General features: G+C 44.7%; 1 protein-coding gene across 7 annotated transcripts in view; it reads left to right on the top strand.

The window, feature by feature from the left end:
- Nucleotides 1-17707, top strand: part of BTRC (beta-transducin repeat containing E3 ubiquitin protein ligase) — a 144598-nt gene extending 126891 nt beyond the window's left edge. For all 7 annotated transcript variants that reach the window (XM_080402399.1, XM_080402397.1, XM_080402398.1 and 4 more), the window contains 6 exons: nt 1178-1427; nt 2113-2231; nt 6398-6508; nt 7110-7188; nt 10583-10776; nt 11786-17707. In XM_080402399.1, the coding sequence (XP_080258525.1) occupies nt 1178-1427; nt 2113-2231; nt 6398-6508; nt 7110-7188; nt 10583-10744 (721 nt within the window). In that variant the 3' untranslated portion in view covers nt 10745-10776; nt 11786-17707. The remainder of the gene's footprint in view (nt 1-1177; nt 1428-2112; nt 2232-6397; nt 6509-7109; nt 7189-10582; nt 10777-11785) is intronic.
- Nucleotides 17708-21692: the final 3985 nt, after the last annotated feature.

The following is a 21692-nucleotide window of genomic DNA, read 5'->3' as shown; positions in this document are numbered from 1 at the left end:
CTCTTAATGCTTCTGAGATCTCAGGGATGCACTTGTCCAAAGAAGTCAGTAGGTCTCCAGCTCCTGCTCAGTTTGGCAAACCTATCTGCAAACTGCTTGTATGTTAATGGCTCAGGTCTTTAGTCTGTGGGGTTTTCTCCTTTGCATTTTGTAATTGGATTGTCATTTTCTTTCTCATTTGTAGTCCAGAAGTTGAGGCACTTCAGCCTCCATAAGTTAGAAAATAAGATATTAGAAGGCTTTCTCACATCTTGCCTTTTCTTACTGCTCGCCTTATTGGAAGAGGAAAGTTTTAACTTCTGTAATGTCTGATGTGCCTGATGATACAGCCACTCTGTGCTCTCACATAGTGTATCTGGGATACAGGTGTGATAGTGCCAAAAAAAATATCTTTATGGAGGGTAAAACAAGTTTGCCAACAAGCAGCCCAAAAGAAACTTTTTTAAGGCTTAAAGCATTTCAAATCCTAGAAGTCTTGTATGAAGCCTTTGTCCAACTTTCATCTTATATTATCTTTCAGCTGAAGCAGTTGGTTCCAATAACATTAAATTGACATAAATGCTCTGTCTTAATTTGGGTATTCAGCACATGCCTGGAATGTAGCTGTGTACCAGATGCACTGCAGGGTAAATGCAATTCGTGGTGCATCTTGTGGCAATTACTTACATTTGTTTGAAAAGCATTATCTTGCCTTCTGCTTCTGTATAAATTATCCTTCGAGTTGATAGTCCTGTGAGAGAGGTCAAAGATTAAACCTGTGACTGAACTTGCTTCTCCACGGGTCATGATTAGGGACTCGTTGGCTAGAAATGGAGTGTGTGGTAGGCTGACACAACCAGGAAGCATCAGTCTTTAAGGCCATCGATCTCACACCTTTCCTCAGCACTAATTTCCCTTAATTAAAGAACACGTTTTTCCTGGCTGGGTTATTTTTATGGTGTTAACTGCATTGCAGGATTTTTGGCTGCTGGACTGTCTCGATGTATGCATAATCAACAGGTTTTTATAATACATCTTGTAATGAACTATTTAATAATGTAGATATAACTTGCGGTGTTTGCTTCTCTAATATTGCTAGAGAGTCAATTACCTCTCCCCATCCCTCCCTCTCTCTGCAGAAAATCCACTGTACATTTTTTTAACTCTTTTCTCTCTGGTTTGAAATTTGAAACTGCAGGGTGTGGGACGTAAATGCAGGCGAGATGCTGAATACACTGATTCATCACTGTGAAGCAGTATTGCACCTCCGCTTCAATAACGGCATGATGGTGACATGTTCCAAAGACCGTTCCATTGCTGTGTGGGACATGGCTTCACCAACAGACATCACCCTGAGGAGGGTGCTAGTAGGGCACCGAGCTGCTGTCAACGTAGTGGACTTTGATGACAAGTACATTGTATCAGCATCAGGTGACAGAACTATAAAGGTGAGGTGTTTGAGGCTTTTTATTTCAGCCATGTGTATTTAATAACTGGGAACAGTGACCAGACAGGGATGGTGATAGTCCTTGGCAGTTATTACACAGCTCTTCCTTTAGCAGCAGTGTTCTTCCCGCTGCTCGTTTCCACTCGTACCTCCTCTGTTGAGCTTGCACAACTTGTTTACAGAGCTATGTGGCAAATCAGATCCAGGTAGAGAAGCAGTTGAAAAAGGACTTTTTCTTCTGTGTTCTTTTTCAACTTGACCACTTCCATAATCTGTTTCAGCATCGGTCATTCGAACAGCTGTCAGAGGGCAGCATGGGGCAAAAGTGAAGGTGAGTGGATAGGAGTCACTTAAGTGTTACTGCTATGATCCCAATCTGCAGCATTAAAACTGAGGAAAATCAAGATCCTGTGTAGACTAAATCATAGCCCAAGAGTGCTAAAGCCTGATTTTGGAAGCTAATTCTCATACGGTATGGCAAAAATCTGTGTACAGTGACCCAAGATGGTAACACTTGCGGACTATAATCACAAGTCATTGGAGGGGTAATTTTCCCAGTCTTAATGATAGCATCTTCAATTAAGAGTATTCTGGATGCAGCCATGTATCATGCAGATACCAGTTTTTGTTAGTCTCTTCTTAATAATTTTGTCTCTGTGTGGTTCCCTCCCCCCTTCCCATCACAGGTATGGAACACTAGTACCTGTGAATTTGTGCGCACCTTAAATGGCCACAAACGAGGCATTGCATGTCTGCAGTACAGAGACAGGCTAGTAGTGAGCGGCTCTTCAGATAATACTATCAGGTAAGAGACACACTCCCCAATGCAGAGTTCTGTACAAGCACGTTGTCTCTGATTCCCTGGGATGCGCAGAGGTTAGGCAACTGAAGTGCCATGTACCCTTGTCATCTATGAAATATGCTTTCTTTGGTATAGAACATTGGGAACTACTGGAAAGAGATATTAGAAGCCTGTTTTACTGTGTTGTCTTTCATTCTCTGTATCTCAAGAGTCCCATACTAATCAACAAGTTGCATTGCTCTGACAACTCTGGTGTATGAAGGAGCTGGCAAGTACCGCTTTCTATGATGTCCTCTTGTGATATTTTAATTGGGCTATGTGTCTAGTTAAAGGGGTCAGATTTGCAGTAAGAGGCATTTAATCCTCTGCAGAAATCCTCCTGGGCTCTCGCCAAACTCTTCTTGTGGTACTTGGCACCTGGTTAAGTTTGGAACAGCTGGTTTAGAGCATGAAGTTCAGTTTGCTGCCTTTTGCACTTCTCCAGCTGCCCTAGTTGCGATCTGAGATTTAACTCCTTCTGGTATCATGAGCCAGGATTTCTCCCTACATCCTACAGCTGCTGGCAGAGGGATGTCCCACTAGTCTCGGGGTGTACAGAGCAAGCTTGAATATTAGTTTATGTAGGGAAATGCTCTGCCATGCCAACAGGAATAAGAGCAACCTCCCTTTTATCTTTGTCATTGCTTTAGATGCCTGTGTTCTGATAAAACTTGAAAGCTGGACAGTGTAAGCAGAAACCCTTTGCTTTGCGTGTCAGTAATAATTCCTCTTCAGTGAGAGCGGTCATGCTACTGTTTGCCTGCAGGCTTTGATTGCAACATGCTGCCTCTCCCTGCTTTACATTCTGTGGGAAAATGGTGGTCCTTTGGTTGATACCACCAGGTCATTGTGCCAGATTTTGGTATAGGGCTGTCTGAGAGCATGACCGAGAGAGCTGGAACTTCTGTCTCTTCATCAGGGGAAAGAGTATTACAGGCATTATGTAAAAGCAGCACCACTTATACATGGTGAGAACTCCTGCACTGCAAATAGGAAAAAAATAACCCTCTGCAATTGTACTATGAAACTTGGTCTCAGAATTAGAATAAGAAATGGTTAAATAGTACAGCAATTAGGGAAGTATCTAAAATATGACTTGCAGTGCTAATAAAAATAAATGTCAGGATAGTGATAACGCTAAAGAGGAATACAGTTGCTTTTATGCTTACACTGGACAAAATCCCTAGTTGACAGATGAATTGTGCTAGAATTTCAGGAATGTTGGCAGTGAATCTTAATGGAAGTCAAGTGTGGCAGCTGTGTGGGCAAGGCACAGGACTCACCTGGTCACATTGTTTTCTGTCAACCATTAGCAGGGGGCGCAAGTCAGTGGAAGGGTGATTGAGAAAGGGCAGGTTACTAAGTCATGTTTGTGGGTATGTTTGATTTTAATCCACTGTAAAATGCCAGACGTTGTGAGTTGGCCTTTAGTAGAGGCTGCCTCTTGATACAGAATTTGAAGTTTGTCTTTCCTCAGTTGCAGGGAAACTTTTTCCAAAAAATCCTTCTGTGGTTTCTAGTTTTGCAAGCTGAAAAATCAGTATCTTTCTTCTAGAGAGACTCCATGTATAAAAATTATTTAGGTTTTGGTTTAGGCCAGAAATTTCACCGGTGTAAGAGGATCAGCTATATAGGCATCACTATCATTGTGCCAGTTTCCATCTGGTAGAAACTGATCCATCAAGTTTAATCCAGTCCCTTCAGTATCTTTGCCTCTAGGATCAAAGTCTGTAATTGCTACAGACAAGCATGGTATAGAAGAAAAGAAATAATAATTTAGAGCAAGAAAATAGAATTGGACTACATCATCTTGGGTTAGTTTTTAAATGAGTGGTTAATTTTCATGTGTGTGCACACATGGGAATCTGGTACTGGACTGTTTAGACAGTAGCATTCTCTCTAGGAGATGGGCATTCAGGCTCACCTGCCTTCTGTACATCTTCCAACTCTGCCAGGACTTCAAGTGAATTAAAGGCTGAGATAATTGCAGACCTCCTCTACTTCCAGAACTTCTCCCAAATGTATAGGAAGAAAGAGTGGTAGTGTTCTTGACTGCATACACTTCATAGTTAATTTTTTCAGTTAGTTCTCAAGCCTTAAGAGTAGTCCTCTTGCTATTTGGTTCTTTGACTGTTTAAAGAGGTAGAGATTTGAGACGTTATCAAATCTGGGAGATACCCTTGGCACCAATTCAGTTATCCCTTTTGTGCATGAAGGCCCATTCCCCACATGGCTAGGGACATGATCTTCTCTTTTAATTCCATTCAGATTCAGGTAAAACCTCAAACTGGCACCTGAAACTACAGGCCTGAATTAGTGATGCAGCCTCCCAGAGCTGCTGGCAATCTCAGTATTGATGGCAAGGAATGGAAACACGTGGCATAAAAGTTCCTGGCATAAGATTGCTCTTCAAACCTTTCTGCACCAGTTCATTTCTGGCATTGTCCATCCTGTTTACAGTCCTTGAGAGGCTTAATTTGACTGACCATGCGAAAAATCTGACCAGCCAGAGTGCCTTTGGCTGAGCTTTGCCGTGGAGTTGCTTACTCTGACCTTGACTGGTAAGGTGGTACTCATGTGAATCACAGATCCCTGAAAGATCAACTTCACAAATCGAAGAATCACCTTGTGCTCCTCGTTGGCCTCAAATGTGTGCACAGACAAATCCTTTCCCAGTTTACAGTGATTAAAGAGTTCTGTTCATTCATTCCTCTTGTCCAAAATGAGAGCAGCTTGTTGTGGCAGGACAGCTGCAATCATTATCCACCAACCTTGGGCACACATCCGCTGGATCTGGATTATTCCCTGGGGGACCTCAGGAGTAAAATGTATGGGGACAGTTTATCTCTTTCTTTGTCTGTCTCTCAAGGAAAAGTGACCTGACCCCTCAGCTGCTGTGCTGCTTCAAGATGTGTCACCCAGAGAAGTTCTGTGAACGACCCATATTTTTCACTTTTGTAAAGTTCATGTCAGTCTGAACACTAATTGAATGAACATTTATGGACATTTGTGACTGCTTGCTTTCATCTGTATGTGAGGGAACCGCAGAAGATACCGCTATTAAAAGATTCCTGTATGAGCAGAGTATGTCTCAACCAGAGACAGAACAGCTCTAGACAACACATGTCAAAGAATTTCAGTTCTTTATCTTTCTTTATCTGTGGTAATTGGGAGTTATGTCAAAGAGCTGACAAAAGTCTGGAAAGCAAATAGACTTACTTGAGAACTTTTTCAAGTGTTTCTTAAGTATTTTTCAAGGTAGTGTGTAAGTCTGAAAAATAATGTATTTTTATTTATTCTCCATGCTACATGTTATTCATGGAGCCCAAAACTCTGGGATGTTTACATGAGAGAATAACGCATTGCTGGGTCTCTTACTGGGATACTGTGTACTTGTTATGGTGTCAGAACTTTTTTAAAACATTGGGTTATTAGAAACAGCAGGGAGCCACAGAAATTATTTGAAAGCAAGAAGAAAATGCATTACAAAATAATAAACATAGAGTGCCCATTTTAGCTTATGTATAAGGTGCCTAGATTATAGAGTAAACCTAACTTCAGTGGGAAAAATGACAAATAAAAAAGGCTTGTTAATTCAGCACTTTCACCACTGTATTGCTGTCTTAAATTTGTCTCGTGGTAGCCTTGAAATCAGAAATAGGCATGTAGGGGTACAGAAAGGGGCGCGTGCCCTGTGAGTGTGATCTTACCCATTGGAACAAGCTGCCAAGGGGGCTGGTAAGTCTCCCTCTCTTAACATCTTAAAATCAAGGCAGGTTACCTTTATGAAAAAGTCAACTTCAGTAAAATAAAGTTATGAGGCTCACTGTGGAGATAACTGGGCGATATCCTCTATTACTAGAGCAGTAGATGCTAGACACAACTGGTCTTAAAATTTTTGGATCTCTGACTCACTTCCCATGTGATACCGTAACATAACGGTCATGCTGAAAAGCAAGCATCAGCTTAACAGCAGGAAAAGGAGTGATGAATGTAGTTTGTTTCGTCTTTGTTGTTTCAGCATACTCTTTTATTTCCAGGTTTCCATTAACTACCAGCAAAGACCAAATGTTTCATTGCAATGATCAGATACTCAGACATTCTTAGGGTTTCTTTGTACTCTCTTACAGACTGTGGGATATCGAGTGTGGGGCGTGTTTACGAGTACTGGAAGGCCATGAAGAGTTGGTGAGATGCATACGCTTTGATAACAAGAGGATAGTCAGTGGGGCATATGATGGGTGAGGCTGTCAGTGCAGTTAATACCTTGCATCTTCCTGTCTGTCTCAGTGTCCCACATCCCACTTTGCTGTATCTTCCTTATAAGTATTAGACTCCTTGTCTGTCGTACCAAGAAGACCTTTTCATGGCCAGTAGATGAGGACCATGCTACAAAGTATACCTTTCTTCTTCTTTGAAATCAGTCAGTGTGATTTGATCTGTGTGGTCCAGTTCTTTAGTTTGTAAGAGTATCTGACTCAACCTGAAACGTGTTCTAGCTGAACCACTGGTAAGAACAATCTTTCCCATCTGTGGCTATGTCTTCTGGACCATTTGCCATTACAGACCAGGTGTCTACACTCCCATGTGTTTCTGTTAGTTATTACCACATGCTTTTTATGTGTTTTACTTTGTGACAGCATATTTTTTCCTCCCATTAAGCTCTGTAAGCTTTACAAAGGGGAAATGCAAGAACCAGGTCTCAAGAGCAGAAAGATTGCTGTAATTTTCCTTGAACTGATGTATTAGCTAAGCTGTACTAACAGGTTGATTTTTTTCTGGGGGCACTTGCTCTTTTCTCTTTAACAGAGCCATGGTGTTTGTCTATTTTTTTGGTACTAGGAAAATTAAAGTATGGGATCTTGTGGCTGCTTTGGACCCCCGTGCTCCAGCAGGGACCCTCTGCTTGCGAACCCTTGTGGTAAGAGCTTTTGGTAGGGATGTTGGAGGGGACAGAAAAGTGCTTCATCAGGACTGTCTTGAGCCATGAAAACTCAATTCAGCTTAGCCCCAGTCCACAGGATCTAGAAATCATTGCTAGGGGTTTGGCTTTGTTGGGTGTCTGACTTTTTTTTTTTTTTTTTTTTTTTTAAATGTTGCAAACTATAAAGCATTACAAGTTAGAACCTGTGGAGTTTTCACTCACTTTTTAAGTTTTGTTCTGTGATTTGAAGTTAGTAACTAAATCCATTTTGGATACTTGTCCTTCTTGGAATCCATGTGCCAGTGGGTTTACTTTAACCTGTGTGTACCTGATGATGTAGTAGTAAGTTGTCTAAACTGTTGATATGAAATTTCTTAAAGAAATGTAGCACATTCCAGATTTGAGGAACAAGAACAAAAACACCATTGGGATTGCTTTTAACTGGCTTTTGGGTGTTTAAGGAAAAAGCAGGTAAGGACTGGAACAGTGAAATTGCCTCATCCTTAAACAGCAACTACTACATCCATTCTGTCCATCGGTATTTAGTGCAGGTTTGATGATGGTGTGGTTAAAATGTCATAGTGTGACTATTAACAGCATTCACAGTCATGCTTAACAGTGGCTCTGCGCTGGTCTTACAATACTGCGGGAAAGTTGAGAGAAAAATGCCAGTACAGCCACAAGGGCATGTGATGGTTCCTATAAGCATTCCTCCAGCATGTTCACCCCAAAGACCTTGTACTGTTGCTGGGGTAAAGGAAGATTTAAGTCCAGTACCAAATTCTCATTGAAAAAGAAATACTAAATGTATTTAATTTTTAGCTAAGAAGTGTTTGGGCAGTGTGTGGGTTGGTATACATTAGACCTTTTCCTGCTGTGGCATGTGACTGTAGACTGTGCTTTAAACCAAGATCGTACAGAGGCGGTCTGATTCTATAGATGTGTGGTTACCTCACAGCAGCTGAGCTGTGCTAGCTGACCTTCTGCACACTCATTGACCACCTGAAATGCTACAGCAATGGGTGTAGATTTTGCTCAAGGATTTTACTTTGCATTTGGTGCAGACTGTGAGGGTTACTGTGACTCAGCTGACAGGCAGTAAATCATTAAGCTGTGCTAACTCTTTTCCAATCATATATTTGGACCATAAGCTGTGGAGTAAGAGTCTGAGAGAGCCTTGGATGCCTGCAGGTACTATGTTGAAAAACCTTCTTGTTAGCCAAATAGAACTGCAAATAGTTTCATGGCTGAAATCCAGAAAAACCCTTTGTTATTGGCCACCCAGTTCCAAACTATGGAACAACTCTGTGCCCAGGAGCACATTCCTGAGAGTCTAAGACTTCAGCTTGGTATTAGTAGTGTTCCTGCTCCAGCCTGAGACAAATGTGTGCCTAGTAACCTGTAGACTTAATTTAACTGGTGTGATTTCCTCTGCATTTTCCAGCAGTGGACAGCCAAAGTGCCCCAGCTAATTATATTATAAATCAGAAGCGGTGGGATGGAAACACTGTAGGAATCTCAACACATGGATACTCATAAATTCCTGTTTGATAGCAATGGAGGGGGCCAAAAAGGGGGGAGGGGGGCAGGGGGCACAGAGGAAGCTGTTGTGGCACTTTTAGGACTTTTCATGTTTATGACAACAGGGTGTCCTTATACCCACTTACCCATGGTTTGGGTTTTTTTCTTATTCTTCCCTCGGCCTCCAAAATTAAACCTGGCTGCACAATGAACATCGTGAGTCTCCTGCTGCTCGTGTTCAATTTTCAAACAGTAGGAGGAAAGTGCACAGATAACAAATGCTCGCTGCATGCCAGGTCCCTTCCAGTTATGTCTTCCGTTAGCTGGAACAGCAGCCACATGAATTTGACAGAAGCTTCCCAGGCACAGAATAAACACGCAGTTCAGCTTTCCTTACGAGCTAAAGAGTCCAGGTCCTTGTGGCCTCAGCTTAGGGTGTGCATTCTGCTTATTGCCACTGCAACAGCAAAGGGTAGGTGCTGTGTGGAACTTCTAGGGCAACCTTATTTAGCAAGGCGACTGGGAGAAAAAAAGGGAGGTTTGGAAACACTTGTTGGAAGTGCCTCTCTCTGTCAGTGTCTCTGTGAGCAATCCCTCAGTGGATCTGATTGTTGTAGTGGTATTTTTAGAAAGAAATTTTTTACTTTGCTACCTCAACACAAACTCTGGAAAAACAGTTCTTTTTAGAATAGGTGGAAAGCAGAAACCCGTAAAGTGTTTTTGAGACAAATTCAAGTTATAGGTAGAATATCAGGAAAGTTCCAATGATTAGACCTTTTTAAAACTTTATTTTAAAAGTGGAATCTGGCTTTGTGTGTGTGTATTTTCAGTTAATTTTAATTTAAAGATTCAGAGATTCACTTCAAAACAGTTGTTGCACTTTGCAAACTGAGCTGTATATTTGTAGTCCTGTGCCGTAAGGCAGAGGCTTCCCATTTAGTAGGTAACAATTCTCTTTTGTATAAATGTTTGAGAAACCTGTATTTTCAGTATTACAGTATTTTAAGACATGTTTTTTTTCCCCTGAGCCCCTCACAATGTGTGAGCACTGAAGAGAAATATGTATTAATGGAAGAGACAGGGCTCACTCTAGCTGCATGGTTTCTCTTCCCTTCTGACTGAAGAGGCCACTGCTCCTGCAGCAGCGTAAGCACCAAGAAAAAGTAGGCAACACAAAAGGGAAAGCATAGCGGATTTGCTCTGCGATATCCAGGATCTTGCCGTTACCTCCTGTTAATTACAGTCTGAACTCTTGCCAAATCGTCATGCCATTTCCACTCAGCCTCAGAGCAGAATGCAAACTGCCGATAAAGAATGCCCTTTCTAGTTCATATTTTTAGAACTGCTTAAGAGGAATTATTACTGTGTCACTGGACTTTACAACAGGCTTCTTAGTGTCCTCCAGTATTAAGCTCTTTCCTCTTTAGCAGTGGCGATGGTGCCAAGGCTTGAATGCAGAGTTCTCATCTCTCCCCATGTAACCTACTGCATCTGGGAATGCTGTGATTTCAGAAAAGAGTTTTGCCATGGAGCAACGAAGACAGTGTTCCTATTGGCCTCACCAGACTGAATTGTGTGGTGGGAGGGAGTTTGGTCTGTTCTGCACAGTGTATGTCTAATACTGGGTTTTAAGGGGTAGCGGGTAAAGTAATGTAAACTTCCTGCCAGCCAAGTAACTCGCATATGGCAAACCCTTTTTACGGAAAGAGCCTTTAATTTAAGCTGTATGATGGTGATGCACAGTGTGTATGTGAGGTTTACTGAGAAATGGATGTAACATTAGAATCCAAGGCCAAGTTCATCTTCCCTGCTCCATCCCAGGTGCCAGCAAGTTTGTGAAGTAACTGCTGTGTCTCCCACTTGCATTTAGGAACATTCTGGAAGGGTCTTTCGACTCCAGTTTGATGAGTTCCAGATTGTCAGCAGCTCACACGATGACACCATCCTCATCTGGGATTTTCTGAATGACCCAGCTGCCCAAGCAGAATCCACTCGTTCCCCGTCCAGAACATACACCTACATCTCAAGATAAATAACACTACACTGTACCTCACACTCGCACAGGTAAAAAGAAACGAATATAATGAGGCTTAGAGGTGACACTGGATGTAGTGCTAATGCAAGCCTGCCGCTTGAATAACTAGCTGCGTCTATCAATATTTCTCATCTCGGCTGGACAGTAATTACAGTGTCCTGTAAAAGGACAGAAATCTTTTGATACCTTAGAATAGGGACTTTATTTTAGGATTTGTGGCATGTGGCGCCTGTGATTTCCCCTGAAGAACTCCTCCTCCTCTGTCCATCACCATCAATAATTAAATCAGCTATCACTGCTGTCCAGAAGGAAGAAGGGTTTCTGCAGAGCGAGTAGAGCAGCTGCTGCCTAACAAGGGGATGCAGATGGCCTGACCCTGGGCAGTTGTCACCAGGCAGGAGGCTTTTGCCAAGAAGTGTCAGCTTTATTCCCTCCCTCTGAAGTGGTGACCGTTCTTCTCTCTCTGCAGCAAGCTGATTCAAGAGAACAGTTTGGCTGGGGGAGGAGACACTGAGGCACAAGCCCAGGTGAATTTAATCGAGACGCATCAATGTGCGAAATCATTTACTCATAGGGCCTAACCCTTGTTCTCTCTAGCGTAGGACAGGTGTTAAGTTCTTCACATCAGAGCCTGGCTGATTTGTCTTGGCCAGTGCAGTGTGGGGATTACATAATGTTTCATACGTTTGGGTCAGTTGTAGAGTGAATTTGATATGTACGTGAGTGGAATGGGATAGCATGATTGCCCACTTTGGTGGGTACGTGCAGTTACTGTTAATAGCTTGAGAAAAATGGCAGAAGAGCTGACAGGCTTCTGCAAGGGGTGTCCACAGTGACATTTCCCCATGAAAATGCTGTCACAGGGCACATCTTGTATCCTGTCTGTTTGATTGGCAAATGTACAGTGATGCTCCAGAGCTGTCAGATCAGCCATCTTGATTTTCTCAAACACTCCAGTCAATCAGATGTTCTTTTAAATCATTAAAAAGTTTAGTACAAACAGGGTTTGTTTGGTTTGTTCTGTTTTTTTGTTCCCAGGACTCATTTAAGCTGCAGTATTTAAATTATCTGCCAATGCCAGGACAAAAGAACTATCCACGTAACCAATACTTGCTGAAGAGAGAGGCTCTCAGACTTGTTTCTGGAACAAAGTTGGAATGCGGTTGATCTCAGACAGGGTCTACTCAGCGCGGCTGACTGCTAAAGTGCTGCTATATCAGAAGATGACTTTTATCTTTCATGAACAGTTAACATTTTTAAACCTTGCCATCCCCTTCCTCCCTTGTCCCCCTCTTCCTGTTCCACTCCTCTTCCCTTTACCCTGTTTGGTTCCCTTCCAAACCCAGTCACAGATGTTCTATGAATATATTTAAGATGTTGCCGGAATGTGTTGCTTTGCTGTTAAGCAGAAGACTTATAGCCACAGTGCATCCTGCTGAGAGAGTCACTTCAGGGTGGGTGGGAGGGTGAGTGGGGAGGAGGCTGCTACTCAGACTGAAATCGGTATCCATTGCTAGGCCTTTGTGAAAGCATTCAGCTCTGAAGAGCAGAAGAAACACTAACAGCCACACCAGCCCCGCCTCCCACAACTTCCCTGTGGCTTTTGGCTGTTCTAATTGCAGACCTATTTTTTGTGGAGAGAGGACCCTTGAAATTTGACTATTATGAGCCAAATCCATCTCTTTCCTCTCCTGCCTGCTATGCTAACCCTTTGGAAGCTGGATGTGTATTGTAGTCTCCCTTAACATCTGCTTGGCTGAGGAATGCTAGTCGATGAAAAGTTAAAACTTTCTTCTGCCAAAGTTCCAAGCACGATGGGCTGGGGTTGAGATCCCGTCCACCCCTGCCCTGGGTGAAACGTTGGCCCAGGGCAGTATTTCACTAGCAGAGAGATTGTCATATACCATCTTCCTCCCGCTGTTCTCCCTGAGGACAGTGTGTTGCTTATCAGACATTCTGTAAACTGGAGGAAGTTTGAGGCTGGTATGAGGAGGAAGGCTCTCATCTTTCCAATCCTTCTCCCCTCAGAGAGGCTGTAGTTGGGTGCTGGAAGAGGGAGCTGCTAAAAACCTCGGGGAGCTCTCAAGATTAAGCCACCCTAGTGTGGAGACACTACACAAACACTCTGGCTATGACAATAAGACTTTGCTCACACGAATGAGCAAACGCACAGTCCCGTGCTGATGGCAGATGGGTAAAACGAGTATGGCCATGAGTATAGCCAGTACAGTTAGCAGTGGCTCCAGGCCAGTTCTGCAGTATTCCTGGGGCTGGCCTTGCTAGAAAGCCTTCAGGAGAGCCTTTGGTGTGCTCCTCTAACCTATGTGCATGCTGTATTGTGTTTTAGGGACACAGGCTGATTAGTCCCTTTCCTGGTAGCTGAGCTGGATCTTTGCTTTCTAGCAGCTTTTGCAAGTTGTCATTGTTCAGAAGATAAAAATAGCCCTAGAGGAGGGACATGAGAAACAATTCTGCCTGTCTCTCAACTAGACAGAGAGGTCTGGGGGAAAACAGCTCTTTTTACAGAGCTGGAAGGAATTGCAGCAGGCCTGCATTTAGATCAGGAAAGACTGTGTAAATCAGTCCCTGGCTACTCCAGGTTTGGGCCCAGATCTTCCACTGTAGGTCTTGAATAACCCCCACTGCCTTAATGGGGAGTTACTCCAGTCCCACAGTAGGAACATGGGGTCCTTCATCTCGGGGCTGGAGGGATTTAAACAGGCTCTGTTAACACCCTCTAAACTGGGAACTTGACAGATGGGAATTTTTTTTAAGCTATACTCATCAACTTCACTTCGCTGGGGAAGCAGTTGCGTTGTTTCTAATTGCTTCAGATGTGCTTTTTCCACCAATGAAATTTTGCAAGGAGCTGGGCCCAGAGTCCCCAAAGATTACTCCAGAAGGCTTAAATCATTTTGGTGACAGCTAAGACAGACAAGGTGATGGAGTTACGGAGGAAGGGAAGGCTGGTGCTTGGCGAGTACCTAGTGCGGGGCCTGAAGCACATGGGCAGCAGTGTTGAGCGCTCAGCTCCCTGTAGTTTCATTGAGCCTAGAGACTACATGAGTTCTAAAGAGCATCTTGGAGCCTGTGGTGACACTCCTGTTTTCTGTTTGAGCTATTACTGCAAAAGAGTCAAATAGGTTAACAACTGGGCTCTGTTCAGGTAACACTGACAGTGTGACTTACCTCTGCAGAGTCATAGAAGTTCTGAGTCACAATGATAAGTTCATCCACAACTGACTTTGGCACTACTTTCAAATCTAGGAAGGCTGTTTTGGATTTTCAGGCAGCTCTACATACCAGGCATACTGCAGTCCCAGAGCCAAAGTGGCAAGGGAGCAGAGAGAATCAAAGTTTACATCCCAAACTTGGCTGAGTTGACGTTCTGAATCTTGCTGTTATTTGAACACTGTTCCTCTAAGTTCAGTTATTACAAGGTCTGCAGCATGGTTGTGTGTCAGCAGGGTTTTATGAGACTTTGGCTGCAGATTTAAGAATTATTTCTTCAGTTTGGTCATCCTCTGTCTTTTACATTTAGGTTATTGTGGAAAACAATGATCTGTTACTTCAGCCTCTGAAGGCTGCAGAACTTCCTAATATTTTAATTGCATCTTTGTGGCCAACACCTACGAGGATGCATTTTATTTTGCTAGCTGAGAGAATCTGGGAGAAACGGAAGACTGGCTGGCCAAACACAGAGACAACACCACTGCAGATTGTCCTTGGTTGTCATAGCCCTGCTGCTCCGTGCTGCTATCCTGTAACTTCTAAGCTCTGTTGGGTCTTCTAGTGGTACCATAGTTTGAACTCTGCTGTATAGAGCTGCTTAAGGTACAGTTAGTGAGCAACAGCTGAAATCCATTTTCGGCACATGGTAGGAACGGTATCTTACCCCCAAGAGGGACTGTGTCTGGGTACTTCATACAGAACTGCAGAAGGGTGAGGATTTCTACCCCACTCCCTGAGCTGTACAAATTTTCTGATAGCTAAGAAGGAAAGTGAAGTTAACTGATCTAACTTGAACTTGAAACTGCCACAGCCTGACGTTTGGTGGTGTTTATTGTGCACCCAGGGAGGAACAATCTGGTAAGTAAATCTCCCAGTGTCAGAAGAAAGTGGCTTTTTCAAACTTCCCCCCGCCCCCTTAGGATATGTGTGTGTGTGTGTCTGAGTGTGTGAGTGTGCAAGAGTGCATGTGAGAGAGGTTTCAGCATGAACTGGATGGATAATCCCTCCGCTGGGTTGGAGTAATTGCAGAGTTTATAATGAAAAGAACTAGAATTTGCCTGCTGAAAGGAGATAAAAAAGGGCTGGAAGTGTCTATGGGCTTTTAAGTGTTGCACATCGCTTTGAAATGAAATTAAATACCTCTGCTGCATAGAGATTGGCACTTCTCCCACAAGTAGGAAGCTCACACTAGCCTTCCCCCTTGGACTACGGGATGGAAAGTACTGGAGGTGTGGGATATTCAGAGCAGGACAATCCGTTATGGCCACACCATCTCCTGCTTGTGACTCCTTTGCAATAGGGTGCAGTTTTGCTGCAAATATTTCTCATCCTCAGAGGAATACAGCTTGCTTTAAAATATGCAAACAGAAATAGCATGAAGGAATTTGCGGCGAGAAAACTTCTGCGGCTGTCTCCTCTGGAGCAGCTCCCTCTGCTCCCCATTAACTTTCAGGGACAGACACATCCGCTGTTGGAACGGAAGGATTCAGGTGACAAGTTGCGAAGTCTGTGATCATCGGAAACATTGAAATGCTTTACACTTGTTTCTAAACTGGAAGCTGACTTGGACCACCATGCTTTACCTACCCGCCACCTGCTCCTGCTCCAAAGGATCCTTTTTTCTTTTTTTTTTTTTGAATGCTGAAAAAGCTGGAGAGTATTGTGCACATTTCTCCGCTCCCAGGTATGTGTTTCCTGCCCCTGCCACATGTTCCTTTCTCAGTCTGAGCAGAGCTCCAGGCTTGGTTCTGAGTTTTTTGGTATCCCAGCTCCAATGGGAAGCACATCTCCAGGTTGGGCTCTTTGCCTAACTTTGTTAGTTTCCTTAAACACCATTTTAGATCTGCCTTTTGTGGCTGATGATGCCTAAATTCGCTTGGTGTGGGGATATTTGTATATGATAAATCACAGAGCCTAGCTAGAGAAGCAGACAAGAAGGAGCAGCCAGCCTTCCTACTGCAGGCTTGCTCTTAAGTGTGGGAGGAAAAGGAGGAGACAACCCAAGTGGTTGAAAGCTAGTAGGAGGTGCAGAGATGGAGATGGATCTCTACAGAAGTGGGGACTATGCTGAAAATAGATCTCTTAGCCTGTGTAGTTGACTCAGAAGAACAGAGGTTTTCTGTGAGTACATCAAAAGTCATTAGGAGGTAATGAAGTAAGGCCTCCAACTGTTGAACTTGTCAGTTGATGCCCCTTTACGGTTGTACTGGGGACATGAGGAGAAAGGGATGGTCTAAACTACACTTGCCAAGAGAAGAATGAACCTTGCCAGGGTCTCCAAGTGGCATGTATGATGCATCTGACATGCTGAGCCTTGCCCTACTGTTCTCCCCAAAGCAATAAGCAGCAGCTTCCCAGAAGGAGGGGGGAAGAGCAAGCGACCCCAGCTGTCCCCAAAGGAGGTCTCCATATGAAATCTCTCCATCCTCCTGCTGGCAAATCACTACTGGAGTGATTGGCATGAGGGAGGCACAGTCTTTCTGTCTCCACTTCTAATTCAGAGATTCACAGAAGCAGCAGTTCCTGTTGCTTCCCCACAGCCTCAGCAGTGGATTGAGAGGAATGGCTGCCTGCTGAGCATTTGGCTTCCCCTCCTTTCCCCCTCACCCCATTATTATTTTTTTTTTAAATGAGATGTAGCCAAATTACTGGCAAATTCCTGAAGCATCTCTCCCAGGGTGAACCTTGGAACACTGCCAGAATAAATTGTCCTTTGTCGTGTCAGAAAACTCTTTCCATCACTTTGTGCTTGTTCCCAAAGACCACTGGGCTTCCACATTTGTTATCCAGCGGATATCCCATGGGAGTTGGCAACACTGGTTAATCCTTAGTGATATTAAGCTGATACTCTCAAAATTGGAGGAATCCTGATGTAAATGGATGTACAATCAGCCCTTTAGATATTATAGCCAATTCCTAAATAGGTCCCTTTTTTTAATACCCTATCACTGTAAACTATATCCTGATTTCTGCTCAAGCACAAGGCAAGTGCAGCTGTGGCCAGAAATCCAGCACAAAACAAAGTCTTCATCACAGAGCAATTCTGCTAGTACCTGTATGATGAGTAACAATTTGTTGCCTTTACAGGCAAAGTGTTTTAATCTGCTGGCACTCATGCTTTTCATCTAAGCAAAGCTCCATGTGCAGGAGGAAGACAGGACAGCCTGTCCTGGGCTGTTTGCAGTGGCTTTCATAAGGAACTAGCTGTGAGAATTTTTGGGCAATTCAATGTGAAAATCTGGAGCTGCTTTTGAGCATAAAACTTTGCTTTTGGCTACTTCTGGTTTTTTCGTGCGAGGCATTGCAGGGCTCAGCCTAGGCACAGTTTTAGCATGGCAGAAAAATAATGTGGACCTCAGCAAAGTGTAGCAGATCCCATTTCTCCCAGTCATTTTACATCACTACCTTTAGGAGAGCTGCATGCCTGCCAGGCCAGCCTATGCTGCATCACTCCTGCCTGCTCAGGCTGAGGTGGGTGTGGGAGTGGGAGAGGTGAGAAAGAACATGGTTTCTCCAGAGTTTTCTGTTTGTTACTCTGCTATATTTGTTATCTGGATTCTTAAGTAATGAGTGCTTTGAATTTCGTGATTATGTTACGGTGATGTGTAGTTAATGTACTAATGTTCACTTGAGCTAGGATCATGGTAACAGTGTGGTTTGTTTTGGTTTGTTTTTTTTTTAACTGTTCAGAAAATAACTTAAATACAAATACAAAGATTAAGCTGTGAATCTCTCCTGTTTTCCTTTTGGGGTGAAGGACACCATCAAAACAGCAAGCCTAAGTCCGTATCTTCCTTGAGCCCCATGTACGTGAGTCACGCTTCTGCTGCGTGTGCACTGTGCATGATACTTGCGGTGTGAACACCTGGAAGTGCTGTGGCTGTAAGGTGGGTGGCTTTGCCCCGAGGCCTGGGTTGATGCAGCTTCACAGGACACGTGGAGTCTGCCGTAGCCAGTCCCACCTCAGAGCTGCCACTCATTGATGAGTGCAGCATAAAAGACTGCTCAGGCAGTTGGGAAAAACACTTATTCCTAAAACCACAGCATACTTTTTAATTAACAAACTCTCCATTCATAGCTGATGGCCTCTGGCTGGGGCAAATGGGTCCACGCTGTAAGCCAGAGAATGGATGTGACTGACACAGAAGAGCTGGAGCCATCCTGCCCATTAAAAAAGTGGGGGGAGAGAGGCTATAAAGACTTTGTTTTTCTGGGTACTGTTGCAAGATCCTGGTAGGAGAAGCACAAATTTGTTTTATAAGCTAATCAGAATCCTGCTGTTCAATAATGAGTGAGTAATTGACATATCGCAGCACCGCCATGCAACTCCATGGCTGGGGATGCTGTCATGCTTAGGGCTCGCCTGAATTTTAACACAAGCACCCTTGCCCTCAGAATACCTTTCTCTTAAAAACACTCCTTGGATAGCAGCCTTGGATCTTGCAATTTTACTTAAGAGCCCCTTTTAAAACAAAGGCTGCTGCAGTTTTAAGATCCTGACTCCTGGGGTGGTCAGAAAACAAACCAACCCCCACACTCCTGTCATCTCTCTCCCTGCTGGCTCCATTCTTGGGAGCCAGCGGGGGACTGGAGATTGCAAAGGCTCCTGCTTTTCTGAAGCGCTAAGAGCAGGATTCCTGTCACTTTCAATCCCCATCTCTCCTGTGACAGGGTTCCCGGCAGCCGCGTGCTTTGTTTGGCAAGGGTTTGGGGTTTTTATGTGTGTATATATATGTATTTACACTGCTAACCTTTTCTGTTCCCTCCCTGCTCTTTCCTCCCATCCGATAATAGATTCGGAAGAGGAATTGCAGTGACAGGCTTCATCCATCGTTTCAGATTGGTCTGTAACACAGGATGCAGCTTGACTTACACACGTGGCTGCCTGCACACACAAATGAGACCCCTTACCTTGCGTACTCACAGCCCCAGTACTCAAACGACACACATACTACCCAGTCCTACAAGAAACAGGTTCTCCTCATGGATTGTTTCTAGCTCTTCCTTGGCTAGTTCCCCCCCTCTTCTCCTTGATATTTAAAGATGAGGATCAGAGTCTTTTTTTTCCAGGTTTCGAGGACCAGACAGTGCTGTGCTGCAGGGCATGGGCTGGAAAACTTCTCCCTGGAATTCTGGCATCTGAAAACTGGAGTACTAAAGAGAGTCTTTGAGAAAGAAAAGCAATCTCAATTGTAAATTTCCACTGGAAAAGAATGAACACCAGACAGCTTATCTTAAATAGATTCAGTGGTTAATTACCCTTTCTGTTTAAAAATGTGTGCCTTATTTCCACTTTAAATGAAGGAAGAAAGTAATGTTTACCATAGCTTCAAATTAATAGCATTTGATCAGCCTACAGCTTTAAAATGAAATATCTTGGGTTTGTTGGTTTGGGGTTTTTTTTTCAAATTATTATTATATTATATACATGCTTACAAAGAGTATAGTAAGCTAGTTTTTTGCAAGGGGAAGTTGGCCAGTTTAGACCTGCTAGGCGAGAATAAATGTATTTCTTACAACCGGTGTTTAGGATGAATTCAGCAGTTGGGTGGTGCTGAACCGGTTTGGAGAGGGTTAGGATGGCGAGCTGTCAGCAGAGGAGGCAGCATGGCCAGGGAAACAAAAGCCCTGAGCAGACAGACATGCTCTAGTGCTGCCATCGATTTCTGCGGGCAAGCTGTCCCCTGGTCCTGGCAGCCCCTGGGGTATGGGCTGCGCCTGGCTCGGTGGCGTCCTGGCCCATTTGTTCCAAGGCCGTGTGCGGCAGAGCTTCCCCCAGCCCGTGCAATGGCACCTCCATCCAGGAGGTTGTGGGAATGATGCAACGTTTGGTGGGAATAGGATGCCACTCCTGGGCTTGAGAGCCTGGTGGTTTGTCTATGTAACTGTGCCTGCAGAAGATTTGCAAGTGCTCAAGTTGCTTCACAGCCAACACACACACTGCCCTGTGTGTTGGGACGCACCCTGACCCAGCAGGAAAGCACCTGTGCTGCTGGAGAAGACTGAGAGGAAAATAAGATCCTGCTTGTGCTAACTATCCCATGCAAATCTAACGTAATGGGGTGCAGCCATCTGAGGTCTCAGCTTGTCCCCTTTGCTGGCTGGTCCTTCCTTGGCCAGTATGGCTGAGGACATCTGACAGACAGGGATGTGATGCCCTTCTAGCAGGCTCCAGTAGTGCATGTGTGTGACTACCAGCCACTTTGCTTTGCCCTAAGAGATCTCAGACATGCATTATATCCCCAAGGGATACTCTCTTGTTTCTCATCAGCGTTAATCTTCCCACCCTGAGTTTTTTTTCCAAAGTGCTTTGCTGGCATGCACCTGGGTGGTAGGAGCAGCTGAAGTCTCCAAACCAGCAGGGAGGTGGCTGAGCTGTGTGGGGTTCATCTGCCACAGACCACTGAAGTTGGATAAGGAATATGACCAGGAAAACCTGGGCTGGAAAAGGTTTCACCTGTACAGGTAAATAGCCTTCCCGCAGCTGGAGAACAGTCAGATGAGCTTTCCAGTGCAGTAAGAGCCAGCTTGAGCAGTGCTTTCACTAGGGACACGGCCGAGTTTCTTCTGGAGGCCAATGTGGTTTACAGAAACTCAAGCCCTTGGTTAAACATCACACAGCTGGTGAGTCCAAAACTCCCTGTCCCATGCCCAAAGCACCGTGCTGGTGTTCACAAAGTCAAGGAAGCAGTCTCCTCCCAGGGGTCAGCGAGGCAGGGAAGCTGCTGGACCGTCTCCGTTTCTGCAGTGTCAACTCCAAAAGGGCAGTGCCAGCAAACTGCTCTGACCTTTTAAACTGCAGGGATGTCTGTGAGTGGCTCCGCCTGCTGCATCCATGCTGCTGAGTTCCCTCTCTTTCAGCACAGGGAAAGGGGTCAGTGGCTGCTAAGCAATGCATCTTTTTGCCTACATTTATTTGAGCTGCTTGTTACTTCCTTGTGGACTTTGTTCTAGTTTGGACTAGATGGTGCTGGGCAGACACTAAAGGCAGCACTGAAGACTGTGTCCTCTCCGAGGGATTTCCATCTCATATTGGAAAAGGGGATGAACTCTCCTAGTGGGTCTTCCCCACTGCTGCGCTCCCCAGTCCTGCAGAAATCCTCATATTTTTTTTTTTCAAATGTTTTATTCTTCAGTGTGGGGTCCCACATGGCTGGCTCATGGCTGCCAGTGCCTGGCCCTGGGGAGCTGGGCAGGGAGGCAGGAGGCACCAGGTGCTCTGCCATTGCAGTGGGGCTGGCTCTGTCCTTCCTCTCCACAGCATGGCAGGATGGATCCTGCCTCTGCCCACACTGGGCAGCGGGGCTCTGCTGCGACCCTGTACAGCACCACACCATCATCTCAGGGAAGCACTCAGGAGAGCATGGTGCTCCCAGTGGCATCTCTGTCCTCCTGGCCTTGGCAAGTGTCATCACTCTGTGTAGGATGCATGCCGGGGGGACTGGCTCTTCTTGCTGCTCTGCCTCTCCCGGTCCTCCCGGGTTTCTTTGCATGCCCCAGGCACTGTGTTCGGCGCCTGGAGGAGAGGAGGCACCCGAGCATCCCATTAGGCCTAAAACGGGAGCAGCCCCAGTGCTGTGTCTGGGGACCAGGGCAGCAGCAAGGCAAGAGTGGGACGGGAGCTCCCAGGAGTGACACTGGGAGGGGATGAGGGTAGTTTCTGGGCTCACAGCCGCTTTCTCAGCCAAGGGGGGTGTTTTAGCCAGGGACTCCT

The sequence above is a fragment of the Falco punctatus genome (genome assembly GCF_963210335.1).
Source record: "Falco punctatus genome assembly, chromosome: 9".
NCBI lineage: Eukaryota > Metazoa > Chordata > Aves > Falconiformes > Falconidae > Falco > Falco punctatus.
Note: the sequence above shows the minus strand (reverse complement) of the source record. Positions and strands in the feature narration are given on the sequence as shown.